The sequence below is a fragment of the Larus michahellis genome, chromosome 1 (genome assembly GCF_964199755.1).
Source record: "Larus michahellis chromosome 1, bLarMic1.1, whole genome shotgun sequence".
Taxonomy (NCBI): Eukaryota; Metazoa; Chordata; class Aves; order Charadriiformes; family Laridae; genus Larus; species Larus michahellis.
Genome location: NC_133896.1, coordinates 198,555,489 through 198,571,473, shown reverse-complemented (window position 1 = coordinate 198,571,473; position 15,985 = coordinate 198,555,489). Strand labels below are relative to the sequence as shown.

General features: G+C 46.0%; 1 protein-coding gene across 3 annotated transcripts; it reads right to left on the bottom strand.

Annotated features, from left to right (window-relative positions):
• Positions 1 to 2,778: 2,778 nt before the first annotated feature.
• Positions 2,779 to 10,333, bottom strand: HMGB1 (high mobility group box 1). 3 transcript variants are annotated; one of them, XM_074568266.1, is made up of 5 exons: positions 10,128 to 10,333; positions 7,057 to 7,219; positions 6,631 to 6,776; positions 5,446 to 5,620; positions 2,779 to 3,426 (listed from the first exon to the last, which is right to left on the bottom strand). In XM_074568266.1, exons 2-5 carry the CDS (start codon positions 7,204 to 7,206, stop codon positions 3,250 to 3,252), a joined length of 648 nt encoding a protein of 215 aa, XP_074424367.1. In that variant the 5' UTR covers positions 7,207 to 7,219; positions 10,128 to 10,333; the 3' UTR covers positions 2,779 to 3,249. The 3 variants fall into 3 exon arrangements, with proteins under 3 accessions (XP_074424367.1, XP_074424376.1, XP_074424358.1); XM_074568275.1 differs by lacking the exon at positions 10,128 to 10,333 and adding an exon at positions 9,526 to 9,648; XM_074568257.1 differs by lacking the exon at positions 10,128 to 10,333 and adding an exon at positions 7,968 to 8,210.
• Between the last annotated feature and the right edge of the window lie 5,652 nt (positions 10,334 to 15,985).

Genomic DNA, 15,985 nt, shown 5'->3' with positions numbered 1-15,985 from the left:
ACTTTTTGCTGGAGCTGCGTGTGATGAGTGAAAGCCCAGCAGAGGGGCTGAACCCTGTCCCTACGTGTAGTTAAACCCGGTTAGAATTACAGAGCATACCTGGAAAGCCGCAACTGCAGCTCCCTTCAGGACCAATTTGAGATAAACAACCATAAAATCGGTATGCCTTCCTTCGGCATTCAAGATATCGTAACTACCATTTATTAACATTCTAGTTCTCTCCAAACCAATACATCTGTTGTTTTGTTTTTTTGGTTTTTTTTAACAGGGAAAGCCCTTTTTTCCTCTACATCAAGCATTTACGCAAAGGTTAAAGCCCTCCGGAAATGCTTTTCGTTTTGACAGCGATGCCAGTGCTGACCAGTTCCCTTGTTGGGAACCAGTCCCTAAACAGTTGCAGTTTCACTGCTGGTTATACCTCAGCAAACACTGACTTTTAGAGATCCTGGGGAAGCAGAATCACGAGAAAGTGTCAGCAGTAACTGACCTTGGATCGAGTCATCTGGTGGTAGTCAAGTCTGACCCATGGGTGCTGAGAATCAGGCGGAGTTTCGACCAAGAGGACTGTTTGAATGCTGGAGCTCACAAGGGACCACAGCCAGGGAACAGGGAGGTCCTTTCCAGCAACAACTCTTCAGAAGCTTATTTTATTTTAAAAGAATTAACCTACCCAACTACGGCTTTCCGCTCCCGAAATAGTGCTTTCATCGATTCAAAACCATTTCCTAGAAGACACGAGTGAACACCAGTCCGATACACATGTGCAAGCTCAACTGATGTACAACCGCTGACGAGCAAACCACGGCCATTCTGGAGAGCTCTGGAGGCTTTGGTCACCTCCCAACCATCACCAGCCTCTGCAGCACAGTACCGGGGTTTTTGGTTTTCCTCAGAAAGTAGCATATATAGTATTACCTACCCTCTTCAGCCTTGCACACGCTGCGTTTGTTACCAGCGTGCTAACCCCAAAGATAAAGGCAAACGCCGCACCTGGCTGCTGGGTAAGCACTTGCGACTCATCTTTTGAGATCAGCTGAATCCTCTCCGTTACTTCTGTCAACACCAAGCACCGAGAACAAAGGCACAAGATTACAGGGATCTCATTAAGTACATTTGTTCCAAGAACAAGAAATGTGTCTACTTCCCTCTGATGACCTGGGGAAACAAAAAAACCCTTCAGCACAGACAATTTATTTGTAATCAGTTATGAGCATTGGAACGGGTAATATCCAGTTTAAGAAAAATAAAAATAAAAATAAAATCTATCTGTCCTAAACTTTCTATATCGAGACCTTGCGAACAGCATCATTGTTCTGTTTGAAACAGAAAGCGGGGAATGTACATAATCTGCAAACACCAACACACAAGAAAAATAGAACCCCCAACCCCTAGGATATTAAGTGAGCCACTTAACTAAGTATTTAAAACCTCTGCAATTATTAGTTTATTAGTATCATCCAGGATTCAGATGTTCAATATTTCTCCTGAAGTTATACATAAATGCAAATTGAAATAAGAATCTGAAAGTCAAAATTGTATAACAAAACAATACTCCATCACAAAAGCGTGTAAAATTACAAGAATGCTTTTTTTTTTTTTTTTTTTTTAAACACTGGCACTTAAGAGAACCATAATTTTGTAACCACAAAATCGCCAAATTGTCCCCCAAACTGGTAAGCAGGTATATGTGAAAATAGTTACAGTTGCCAGCACTTGAAGTTTTACTAAATATGCAAAAAAACCCCTTAGCTTTGGTTTTGGAAGAGAACTATATTTGACCAAATTAGACATTGTTGGTATACCATAAACATTTCACTTTTTAATGCAAAATTTAATAAAATGTACTTTTCCATACAGCTATATTTAACTTAAAAATGGGCAAACATCAAGAGTGCGGTATAAAACCTAACAGGAAAAATACATCTTATCTCATTTTCAATTTGAGACAATATACAACTTTGTTTAAAGGGCTAAAACTAGAATTTCAAGAATACAAATATGAATTTACATAGATTTAACAAATAATAATGGTACCATTTATAGAAATCTTAGAAAGAAAAATCATTTCTCGTGGGCCATTTGCTACCAGGAGAGTTTCATGGTATAAAGCCCGTGGCCATCACCAGACCTGTCACCAAAAAATAATATGGTAATTTCATGCTTTTAACTTTACACATTTTTAGGTACGCTCATCGCTCGAAGTGTTCAGAGATTTACAAATACAACTTCCATTACATGGTAACGGAGTCACACATGTAAATTTCTCTACACCGGATGGACATACACTCTTCCTATGGGTCCTTCTAGGACAAAATTTAACAGTCCCTCCCGCCTCCCCCCGCCCTCCCCACCCCCTTCCCCAAAGTATTAATTTCTGTAAAATTGAACTCTATACTTCTCAACTCTCCAAGACTGGTAAACTCATGCAACTCAACAGAATATTACATTTCACAAAAATCTGAACAAATATCAGCTTGTTGAGACTGAACTTTTTTGTTTTGATTCCAGTTACGGAAGAATATTTTCTTTCATCGTATGCCTATATATTTCTTTTCTTACCCTATCATGATTATGCAGGGTATGCGGATCAAAGCTTTGTTTATCAGCTGGTTATATGAAAGATGAAAACTGTAATATTCCCGTGATCCCATACGGGCATTCAATAAAGCAAAAGATGAGTTCCCCTCAAAAAAAAAAAAAAAAAAAAAAAAAAAAGAGAGAGAGAGAAAAGAAAAAGTATGATTTTTTCAAGGGCACCTATTAAAAGGACAACAATACTAATAAAAAAAAAATTGTATTTACTTTGAAGCATTCAGAATGTCAACAAAACAGCTGCAACTTTTTTTTTTTCCTTTTTGCAATTACAGAGTGGTATTCAGTTAACAGAACAACAATTATTTTTTATGATGCATCAGAGACAACTGAAGATGAGAAATGAACTACATCCCCTCGTATAACTAATTTGTGCTGTGCACCAACAAGAACCTGCTTTAAAACTCCCATGCCAATTTACAACCCCCACACTGTACCAGGCAAGGTTAGTGGCCATTGAAATACCACTAAGGACAGGGCTATCTAAAGACACATTCGGTAGTGTGTTAACTATACAAAAAAAGAGACACTGTACAGTTTAAAAACAAATCTTACACAGCCTTACATTTCAATTTTTTTTTTTCTTTAAAAGGAGTGAGTTGTGTACAGGGGGGTTAAATGCTTTATAGACAAGAAAGAAATTGCTCTAAAAGAGACTTATTCATCATCATCATCATCTTCATCCTCCTCCTCTTCCTCTTCTTCATCATCTTCATCCTCTTCATCTTCGTCCTCGTCTTCCTCCTCCTCCTTCTTCTTCTTGCTCTTCTCGGCCTTGGCAACTACTTTTTTGCCTGCATCGACCTTCCCTTTGGCCCGGTATGCAGCGATATCCTTGGAGGAGAAAAGCAGGAAGAATCTCTCAAAGATTTAACCAGCCAAGAGCTCTGAGCAACTTCCAAACGGCACTTGGGGAAACCACGAGCCACCCAGGTGTCTGTCCCTTCTCTGCATCCACTGGGGGAGCACCAGGAGACACAGCTTCAGTTTTGAGGTGAACCCAGGCTCAACACCAAAGGGGAACCCTCTAACACAGAAATGATACCGGCGCGCTGCGACGTGCTGCTTATGGTTCTTGAGGAAGCTGTTAGGCTTCTGGGAACAGGTTGGAAAAGCTGCAGCCTCAGACGGTAAAGCCACAGCTGAGCCCACAGTCCCATAAGGATATGAAGTAGGGAGACCTCTTAAGGTCCCTTTCTAGCCCTACCTTCTACAAGGCCCAAAGAAACGCACAGGAAAATCCTTGTCTGAGGCGCAAAATTGTAATTAGCCATCCAAAACACGTTAGGATGACATGGCCCAATATTTGCAACGTTATGCCTCTGCGAAGAGCACTTCTACAGAATTCTGCCTAACTGAAGTTTACAAAATAAAAGGTATAAGAACTTGATTAAAGGGTAGACAGTGCCACCTTCTGCATGCAATAAATTTATTCTAGTGGTTTATAACACACAAAATTCAGTTCCTGTTATAGGGGAGTCAAAACTGTACCTGGGAGACCAAGCCAGAAAAAAGGTTAGACTTCCCAACTTTGTGCCAAAATAATAAAAACAATTGCGTAACAGGATTCATCTACAGGACTTAAAGATACCAGCTACAGAGAAACGTCAATACCTTTACTCAGACGGTCCAAATCTTCAAATATTCCCCACCCAGTTAACATTATACCGCTAATCTTACCAATCCCTCAGACTCCCTTAAAATTTTCAGAAGATACGATATCACTCAGCCAAAGGCCAAGCAGTGAAATACTGAGATTCCTACACCTTAAAACCCCATTGTAAGTGTAAGAAATAAAGACAATACTAGAGATTAAAACATCTGGGAACAAAGATTAATAATTCTACCATTTAAAAAAATCTCTTATGAGTTGTCTTGGCTGTAGGTACAATTACCACACTGAAGAGTTTAAATTGCGGAGGAAGGACAATGCGGGAAAGCTTCTAGACCTGCAGTTCTTCTCCAGCACATAATTAGGACTCAAAGGGGCCACCTTGCTCACTACAATGCTACAATTTTAAAGTGGTTTTGTTTGCCAGCAGGAGAGAAATACCCAGAGGAAGGTCACAGCACACGAATGGATATAGGGGGTATACATTAGCTATAGGTGGTTGCTGATCCATTGTAAAACATCACCAGGGGAGGCCAACATGCCTCCCCCTCCTCCCTTACTTTTCCTCTTATTGGGATGGGAATCTGACTCTGGAAATAAAAACATATGTAACACTACTCCATGTGCACAACACATTTCTAGAGCTTCAATTATGATGACGGGATTTAGCTTTAATAATTCAAGAAATCGTATGACATGCTGCTTCATATGTATTATTAACTATGTTAATTACTAGAAAGGAGATGGACACAAAATAGGTACAGGAAAAACACGTCTAAAACTAGCATCTCATTAGCATTCTGACATTACCCCAATAACAACTTAAAGAAAGTATCTATGCGTATCAATTACCCTAGTGTTCTGGGATGCTCCTCAATACTTCCAAAATTAGGGGAAACCGATTTATTCTTTACTGGCATTACTTAATACTACCAACTTATCTCAGATCCTGCTGTGACCTATTGTTTTAATAACAATACAGGCACCATGGCATCTATTAAACCATCACTGATGGTCCTGAATTACAGATGAATGTAAATAGTTCAACACAAAGGATGCAATTTAGTGTTATGGTAATAAACCGTATGCTCCCTCACGTGGTATTTTCCAACAAATATCATGACATTTGTCATTACCATATTATAATCTGTAAAAGCAGGTATCAGAGTAGACAAGAAAGAAAAAACCATCTAAGTTGTGGCTTGACCTCCCCAAACCATCTCCACAAATGCTGATGTTACCTTTTCATACTTCTCCTTCAGTTTAGCAGCCTTTTTTTCATAAGGCTGTTTATCATCTGCAGCGGTGTTGTTCCACATCTCTCCCAGTTTCTTTGCAACATCCCCGATGGACAGACCGGGATGTTCTCCTTTGATTTTTGGACGAAACTCAGAGCAAAACAAGAAAAAAGCCGAACTACAGAGGGGAAAAAAAAAAAAAAAAACCACAGGAAAAGAAAAAGAGAAGACTATTTTAATTTTAGACTTTACTGTTACAGAAAGTTTTGTGGCCTTCATCATTGTTTCCTAAGGGCATTTTGGAGAAGCACCTAAGAGTGAGACAAATGTTTATTACTGTGGAAAGTATCAGAACTGAGTAAACTACTTCAAAAACTTAACACACCCTTGTCTCTTCAGTAACGCCACACATCTGGTCCCATTTTTGGCAAGACCCCTAGAAGGGCAAATTTTTACATACCACATGCAGAGAAAATCTTAAAAAAGGAGAATGAATGAAATACCAGGGGAGCAAACGTCATGTCAGAACTGTTAAAGACAGAGAAGCTGCAATATCTGTTATGAAATTTAGGATTTCCAGATGACAGCATCAGCCCAAATAGGAACATGCACTTGTACAGGAACCTGTTCCCTTTAGCATTAGCGCCATTTAAAACACACACAAAAATATATGGCTACAAAGTACTGGTGTCTACTACCGGGTGCACCTCAAGTCAGTAGTTTTCATGTAGTGGCTCAAGTTTTAATTCTCCAAGCTGTTCTTTGTGCAAAACCATCCTTCTCACCTGTTCTGTGCAAAAGCCTCCTAATTTTAAGTGGAGTGCCAATCAAAAATTCTGCTCAAGCCAACAGATGGGGAAAGCAGGGCCTGAAATATTTTACTGTCATTTTACACTAGAATTACCCTCTTAACAGAAACTAGAAACATGAGTCAGAAGTGCATGTCGCCAATTTTTGCATCCCCTTTTAAAGGCTGACGTTATTCCGACTTAAAAGAAAGAGGGCCAACCTGAATCCATAAACATGTAATTCCTAACTAAAATTTCAACCTATCTTTATGCCACTGGTCAGGAAAATCATCTCTTGCATCTCTGAAGCTCCTAAACCCGGATAAAGTGATCATTTAATAGATACATTCCAGGTATGATGCTCCCGAACAAGATAACCTAAAACTAAAGATCTACTCACGGAGGCCTCTTCGGTGCATTTGGATCCTTGAACTTCTTTTTTGTTTCCCCCTTAGGTGGTACATAGTTTTTCATTTCTTTTTCATAACGAAGTTTGTCAGCCTTTGCCATATCTTCAAACTTCCCTTTCTCCTTAGAAGACATAGTCTAGAAAGCAATTAGAATCATAGAATATCTCAAATTGTAAGAGACCCTTAAGAATCAAAACATAGGCATTTTCAAAAGCATATCCAAGTCCATTCCAAAATTTCAGTTGGGGGAGCTAAAGGCAAGGCAAGAACAACGAATAGTTACCGCTAATCTTACAACTGCACTTCATACTTACCTAAAACATGAACTTTTAAATAAATAATTTACAGTCTCAAATAGTATTTCACACAAACCAATTGTTAAAGGTTTTCTGGTGCTTTTAAGCCGTTATTCCTACCTTCCATCGTTCTGAGCATTTTTTTGAGAACTCTGAAAAGTTCACTGAAGCATCTGGATGTTTCTTCTTGTGCTCCTCCCGGCAGGTTTGCACAAAGAAGGCGTATGAAGACATTTTACCTCTCGGCTTCTTAGGATCGCCTTTGCCCATTTTTGATGATTTTCTGTTAACAGAGGAAAAAAAAAAAAAAAAAGACACCTTCAAAACTTTTTACAAACCAGTGTGGGAAGGAAGCCACAATGAAGGATCATGCCAAACAAGACACGTCGGAGCAGTATTCCAAAATCATACAACAGGAAGAAGTTTCTATTCTGGAAAATTTACTGAAGATTCCTGCTGTCACCGTTTAAGGTGATGTGGGTGCAAGCAACCTGAAATCTCAAACGGCCTTCAAAACGTGCAGTTCTGGTTTCCTGCAAACAAAAATGTCCCTTCCATGCAATCCGAAGGCAAGCACTAGCATCAATGCAGTGGAGACTGCACTCCTTGATTACTGCTAGTGAATCAATCCTATGCTTGGAAGAAAAAAAATCATATTGAAAGGAGAAAAAAAGTACCTGAGTACCCTGTCTTAGGTGGCTTCATGGATTATTTTTTTTTTCCTTCCTAAAGCCTATATTTCTATCCCCCTCCCCCAGAGGCCTTTGGTGCTCATTTGCAGAAGACATGTATTTTTTAATTTTTATTATTATTTTTGTATGCCATCACTCTCCTTTTAAGTGTACTGCAAAAACCTACTCCCTCTTTGTACATATACCTAGAAATACAGGAATGAAACACCTCACTTGGTCAAACATGTTATAACCAAGCCAGGGACGCTAAAAGTATGACATTTACATACAACTAGCAAAGCTGCACTCAGCGCGAGGACTATCTGATTCTTTCAGGGAGTGAGAGGGAATGAAAAATACCTTCCTGCAACTTTCACACCCAAGTCAGACATTCAGAGTATTTCTTCATAACTCCCTGGAAAAAAAACACTTGCACCCTGACAAAACTCAGCTCTTCAGCAGGAATTAAAAGAAAAAAAATAAAATAAAAAATAGGGGGGAAGCGCACGCACCGCCTGCCCGTATTGCCACAGAAGCAGCATTTCCTATCGGTTTGGCGGATAGACAGAAACAGATTTCTGCTCTGTGACTAAACACGTCCGGTTTGAAGTTTCTATCAAGTAAACAAGAGGGCTGAAGAACCGGGAGCCGCTCCTGCCTGCCATGGAGACGCTTCCAGAGCCAGCCTGCACCCGGGGCCGGGCCGGCGGCGGGGGGGAAGGCGGCCAGGGCCGGGGGACGCGGGTCAGGGGGACTGCCGAGGGGCGGAGGAGCTGCGGGGAGGACCGGGCAGCCCGACCCGCAGGCTGCAGCCCTACGCTGGCCTTTAAAAGCCTCCTTCCCGCCATTTTGGACGTTCCCCCTGCGAGAGGGGACAGAGGGAAACTTCAGGAGTCCCCCAAGAGGCCTGCTGGGGATGGGAGGAAAAAAAAAAAATAGTAAAAAAAAATAATAAAAAATAAGAGTCCCGTTATTAGGGAAAATCTGTGAAAGTTTTATTTTGTCTTCACGCGAGGGCTCGCAGCCAGCTGGCGGCAAGCACATGCCCAGCAGCCGGCCACCGGGGCTGCGGCTGCCCGCGGGCGGCGACCCCCGCTCCCAGCCCGGGGACAAAGCGCCCTCCCGGCCGCCGCCCCCGCCCGGCCCACCCCCCGCGCCGTGCCCGAGGCCTGCCCCGCTCCCCGCCGCCATGAGGCCTGGGCCAGCGACGCGAGGCGCGGCCTGCCCGCCCCGCGCGGCCTGCGCCGCCGCAGCAGCGACGGTGGCGGCGGGAGCGGCCGCCATGGCGCAGGCTCCTGGCGGAGGAGGTCACCCGCCGCCGAGGCTCCTTCCATTTTGTGCGCTGAGGAGAAGCGAGCCGCCACCCCCCCAACCCCCCCCGCCTTTCCCGCCCCCGCCACCACCACACCCCCCCCACGGCCCGGCGGGCGGGGCGGGGAGGCCAGGCCGCGGGACCCCCGCCGAGGGGCCGCGGCAGGGCCGGGCGGCGACCCGCGGCGGCAGGGGCTGGGGCGGCGCGGAATGGCCGCTGCTGGCGTCGCCCGCGCCCGCCGCCGCCGCGCAGAGAACATGGCTCCTTCCTCCCTTCCCTTTGTGTGAGCGCGCCCGCTACCCTGGCGCACAGGCTCAGCCATTGCAGCCGGGGGAGGGCGGGCGGGCGGGAGGCAGACGGGGGGAGGTGGGTGGGAGCGGGGAAGGGGGGGCCCGGCGCGCTTCCAGCGCCTGCCCGAGGAGCCCCGGCGGAGCGGGCTGAGCCCCGGCGGGGAGACCCCCCCGCTCGCTCCCGCGCCCCGCCGAGTTGCGCGGCCCCCTCGGCCCCCGCTCCCGGGCGAGCGGCGGCGGCTGGAGAAAAAAAAAGTTCCCCCGAACTGCGCCCCCGCCCGCCCGAGCGCCTCTCTGCTCCGCCGCCGCCGCTCGCCTTGTTTTCTCGCTCGCGGCTCCCGTCAGCCATGTTATAGCCGGGCGGCCGCGGGGCCAGCGGCTCCCCGGCCCAAGCCCCGCTGGCCTCGCGCTCCTCCCGGCCCCAGCGGCGGCCGGCGGTGCACTGCGGCCCGCCGGAAGCCCCCCGCAGCCTCCGCCGCGCCTGTGCCCGCCGGCTGCCCCGCCGCCGCAGCGATGGCTACGGCGAGGCACCGTAAGCGGCTTACGGCGGGGCACGGCGCGGCCCGCGCCCCCCGCGGCGGGCGACCCTCGGCCGCTCTACCCCCCCCAACCCCGGCCCGGGCGGCTTCCTTCGCCCCTTCTCCCTCACCCCCTCTCGCCGCCCCGCTCCCGAAGTCGCCCGCCGCCCGCGCCCCCGGCGCCCCCGCCCCGCCCCGGCCGGGGGGCTCGCCGGCCGGGAAGGATCTCCGGGGCGCAGCCCGGGCTCGCCTTTGTGTGCCGGCGCCCCAGCCGGCGTTGCCCCGCGCTCGGCGGGCAGGCAGCGGCGGCGGCGCGGCGGGCAGCTCCGGCTCACCGCCCGGCTGCGAGCGAGCGGGCGAGCGCGCCCGGCCGGCCCAGCGGCCCCCGGCGCGTACTCACCCGTGTCAGAGTCGGCACGCAGCCCTCGCTCGGCCCCGAGCCCCAGAGACGCTACCCCGGCCGCCCGCCCGGCCCCAGCGCTGCCTGGGTCCCTGTGTAGCCCGGTGCACCGCAATGGCTGTGAGAGCGGGATCGATACGCAGCCTCCTCACACTCTCAACGCTGGTAACATTACTCTCAACACAGCCCCGTCCCCATTGGCTGCCGCCAAGCCAGCCGCCGCTCCGATTGGTCGAGGCCCTTCCATTGTCCTGACCAGAGAGCTCAGACGATTGGGAGCGACGCGGGACACGTCACTGAGGATTGAAAGGGCGCGCAAATATAAAAGTGAGTGGAGGGAGCCGGGCGGCAGCGGGATGTAGAGTTCCGAGGCGGCGGCTCGGCGCTGCGCCGCTGCCTGTGAGGAGAACAGACCGCCGGCGCCCCGCTTCCCCCCTCCCCTTCCCCCCACGGGGCGACGGGGGCCGGGCGCGGGGGTACCCCCGCGCCCGGCCCCCGTCGCCCCGTGGGGGGAAGGGGGGGCAAGCGGGGCGCCGGCGCCGCGGGCGATCCCGCGCCGCCCCATTTCACAGATGCGGAAACTGAGGCTCGGGGCGCGGGGAGGCGAGCCCGCGTTCTCTGGCTCCTCTTCCACCCCGCTCCGCTGCTGCGGTTCTGTCAGGGCGCACGATCTTACGGAGTAGTTTGGAGTGGGCTTTTTTTTTTTTTTTTTTTTCCTTTTTCCAGAAATGGGTAAATCATGTGTAAGAACAAGAATAGGATGGTCTTGGCTCATCTTCATAACCCCCTGGGTGATGAGGAGCAGGCTGGGGTGCCCAAGCAACCCCCCGGGGCTCCTCTGGAATGAAGTCCCGAGCACCAGCCCGGGCATCCCAGTACAGAAGCAGGCTGAGCTAGCAGAAAGTTGTCAATCTGGGCCATCTCTTGCCCATCCTTCGTTGCCACTCCTCTCCCTGCTTTTTTATACTCACTTGCACTGTACGAACGGCCTACAGAGGCCTATTGAGCAGAAGGGATACACCTTTACACCTGCCTCACGGTTTCCATCTGTTTTACTGGTGCAAAAACCCTGGGAGGAGCGCTGTTGTGATAAATCCAAAACCACTGCCCTTCCCTGGGAGGTGTTATCAGTGCACTTATGAAGTCACAGAAACTCGAATGAAGAGTGCTATATGCAGGTGTACATATTAAAAAGCATTCTTACCTTGTAACTGTTGTTACATTAGCAATATGGGTAGCAGGTAACATTAAGAGACGGTGTGTATGATCCTTTAAAGTTTTGTAGGCCTCCTAAACATGAAAATAGGACAGATCCTCGTGTGACAGACCACAAACCCTTCTGAAACTTCATGGATAGGAGAAGATTTTAAGAGAACACAATAATTAAGTACATTGTCCAAATCAACTATTTACACATGAACGTTTGCAGCCAATAATAAAATTTAAAGTATTATCATCTGGCAAAAGAAAATAATCGATAAAGTCTCTATCTTTTCTCTGGTGGGACCGTAGCTAATAGCATTCAGTAGCAGGAATTAACTACAGTGGAAAGTGAATCCTACAAAGTCGTGCTTAAGGTCCCAAGTAAAACCAGCCTCTAGATCCGAGCGCAATAATACCACGTGCCTTTTCATTTAGCCCAACACTGCTTGCTTAGATCTTACTAAGAGAGAAACTTAGAGAATACCAGTCTATTAACTTTAGGCCTATGCAAATGGAAAGCTGTACAAATATTGAGAATTTAAAAAAAGCCCCAAACCCACATCTTAAAGTCATAATTGCACTACCTTCCAGTGCAGACAGGCCTAAGTTCAATAAATTAGCTTCCTCTTTCTTTAGATACGAATGTGATTAAAAAGAAACCAATATAGTTATACTGGTCCCAGCTCACTGCAGACACTTTTACGCTGGGATGTCTCACTTCTCTAATCGCTTGCATCCATGTTAGGTGGTTTAAGCCACTTTAATTGTATCAGTAGAAGAGTCATGATAAAATCCTGTGAGGATTCACCCAAGTGGTCACTTTGCGTGGTTCGTCGCTAGGAATTAAGCCACAGAATTATCCTGGGACAAATCTTTGTTCTCGTTCTTCCTTCTTTAAGTGGGGTGGTATTTCTAAGACGTTTATGAGACACAGTTACAACCACAGTAAGTCTCAAATGAGCAAATCCCCTAGCAGAGGCCACAGGTGCTGATCTGCTAGACGGAGTTACCATGTCGGATGGAGTGCAGCGACACTCTTTACGCAAAGTCTCAGTCCGGAGTGTTACACACCAATGACTGGTGTCTGTCACTTTGACCTCTGTGTCATATTGGGCGATGTGAAACAAAAATTGCAATTTGTTTTCCTCTCTGGCTTACTTTCAATATGCTTTTGCGCACAGTACCATTAAGTCCCATGGAAGTAATATATAGGTTCTATGAAAGGATCTAATAGGTTCCTGTTTAGGAAGCTGGCAGCACATGTTAAGATGTATTAAGCTGAGAGTTGTTCAGCCTCACAAGATGTAAACCACCTCCCAATAAGCATCTGAATACGCAGCAGGGCAACTTTATCCTTCAGAAAGTTTATACCAGGGCTGCTTCTGAATGTCATTCAGACTCTCTGCCCTTATCCTCTGCAGATTCTCCCATCTGAGAAAAAAATGATTTCTCCTCAAAGTTTTCCTAAGTTACTGGGCTCCGTGTGTCTGAGGAACAGGCCCCACAAATCATACACATTTTTACACATCTGCTGAGAGAATATTTGTATTAGTATTCGTTTGGTCTCCTTAGTTAATACAGAGCCCAGTAATTTCTATTCCAGATCCAATGCCCCAGCCAGTTGCTGCCGCTTGGCTGTGATTGTTGCCTCCTAACGTTTCTGCTCCTCCAGCTGGTGCTTCTTTCAAGATATTGCCAGTGACAAGGCAAACAAATTCCAAAGTTTCTATCACAATTGTCTATCGTTTGGCAAGGGCTAGTGGTGCTTTATGGAAGTCAAAGATCTAATTCTAAAACTCTAATTCTAAATTCTCTAATTCTAAAATTGCCTCATTTGCAAAGAAGTGCCAATGGACACATGAACACAGCAGTTCTGCTATCTGGAACCATGTGAAAATACGTGAACAGTAAGGAACACTAATGTTTCTGTCTCAAGGGAAGTATCATTTTTTTTTTTTGGGCTGGTTTGTGTCTTGAAGTTTAAACCTTTACACAGAAAATGGAGCAGAGGAAAACTGTAAAAAGCAGAGGCATTTATGTGGCCTAGTGTATAAGAGCTGATAGCTTTGCACATGCTGAACTACTTTAAAAAGTTTCTGCTGTGAAAACCAGGCCTGAAAGGAAGGAAAAGGAAGGCATTTATTCCCAGCCGTTGTCTAGAGCTAACATATTTAGTAAAGGGCAAGCAATGAGGAGGTTCTGATTACATGGCGTATTCCTGTAAAGGTTTTCCTTCATCTCTGCTAATTACATATATATATAAGGCCTGTACAGGGTTCCATAGTCCAGTGGGTTTCTTCTGCCACCTTTGATGACAGAAATAAAATGAATTTACTCATCAGTTGCAGACCATAGAATTTTTTACAGAAACAGTATGTTTCTTCTCTTGTTCATGCTGTGCCACATCCCTTTTGATACTTTACAAACGTGCCTTCTTCTGCAAACCTTACTGAAGTCCAAATCTGTTTTAAGTTACAATCCACGTGACAGGTGCAGTCACTGAGATCACTTGGATAACACGAGCCACCTTCAACTTCACGCACAGAGGCTTTGTCAGGTCATAACAGCACAATATGACTGCTCTGGAAAAAGAAAAAAAAAAGTATGTAGCTGCACAGGAAGTTTCAAAACCCCTATTTAGTAATTTCGTTGTTTTGCAAACAAGAGCATACTTTGGGAAAAGTCACACGGATTGGATGTCATATTGCAAAGCAAGGAGTAAGACTGATTTCTATTAGATACGTGTTTTCAAATACTTCAATCTTTACAATATCCTTTGTATCTACTTATTTGAAAACTAGCAGAAGTGTTTGTAAGGAGCTTTTTGGTTCAACTTCTTGTCCACGCAAGGCAAGTTGAACTTGGATGAAAACATCAGCAATGTATTCTTAACCTTTTTTTTAAAAAATCCTTCTGTTTTCCATTTTCTTTAGAGGTAATGGAGAAAGGCCTCCCCAAGGACAGAACTGTTCTTCTAAACAATGTATTGCTGAGTAGGAACAGAAAAGTCCAACTGAATGACGAAAACAGAGTTTTATTTCATTTATTTAAAATTATCCTCTCACTTCAGATCATCTCCCGTGTAGCTCACAACTGAAGACTTTCTAGCACAGACAAACAAGGATGGAGAATCCCAAGCACAGACCACCTGGCTGACAGTGAAGCCTGACCAAGAGATAGCTGCAGAGTGGGGATCTCCTTCTCTGAAGCTCCCAAAATAACATCGTGAAACACCTTGATGAGACTCCTCCAGCAGAATTTTTGAGGAAGTCACAGTATATAAAGAGCCAGACCTTAGAAAGCCTCTGCCCACTTGAGCACTGCAGTTGCTGACAGAGGTGAGACAATTCCATGAGATTCAGGAGACACAGGACGCAGGGCAGCACATCTTCCCTGGGGCAAGAAGGTTGCTGCTCCATGCCACCACCTTCTCTTGCAAATTTTGCTTTCTCTGAAGGACACCGATTACTCCCCAGTGGTTTTGGATGGAAGGTAGATGATTTCGTAGCTTGCTTTGACAATGAAAAGATGCAGTGTCATCACTGGACCTCCAGATTTTGTCACTCTGTCCTCCCTCCCAAGGAATAAGATCATTGTTTCTTCAGGTCAAAATTAAGAGAATATTACAGTGAAAACGGCACAACAAAAACGAGCTTGTCAATCAAATCCAAAGCTACTATTAGGCTATTTTTAACGAGCTCTGAAAGCTTCTCTCAACAAAAATGTTACATTTTCAGCTCAAAACAAGAGCAAAACATCTGCAGAGACAGGGCACCTGGGCACATGTACTTATGATGGAGCTACTGGTGATTTAGATTGTCACTGTTGCTTTCCAACACTTCAGCCATACAGCAGGTAGGTTGTTCACAGCGCACTTGGAAAAAGCACTGGCCCTATTTGCCCTTTTCCCGAGGCTGCAGTGCCAGCCTGTATGCAGCCCAGATGAACACAATTCTCAGTTGCTTATTAGATGCAGACTTATAACCAATTTTTCCCTCCAGCATCTTATTTGAAATCTTCAGGAGATACTTCAAATATTTCCTTAAAATAATTTCTGGAAGAGAAAGACTCCATTCAAAGAAATGAGACTTAGCGTGTCTGCAAATAGTAACAATGCACGGAATGTGCTTTGCTTTACCTTTCCGGATGGATTTGCTCAGATTGCGTCAAGTAATCGGCATATATTGCTGGCTCTCTTCTATTAGTAGTGTGCATTATCTAGAGAACAGGGTTTCAGAAGGCCATTTGTCCTTTCAGCATGGATGAGTGGCTGGCTAGTCTAGATGTGCGAGTAAGTGGTAACTGCGGAGAAGCAGCAGCCAGACAAGGTAACCTCGGCTGACTAAAGGAAGTGGTCTGGGCGAGGCAGGCAGGGAGCAGGGATGGCACCGGTGCCGCTGCAGTGATTTCCTCACCAGGCTTCATGCACGAACCAGCCGATTTTTGTTGACATGTGAGCCCTGCAGACAATTCCATCATTTCTAGAGCTGATACGTTCTTAAATCAGGGTCAGTACTTACACAGTGCTTTTATCCATTGAATAGGTAACATTAAAATTTGTATGCTTTTTGAGGAATTAACAGATATACAGTAAAGTATACAAGAAAACGTATTTCCATAGCAGAAGTGTATACCCACACTGTGCATCTCACGAA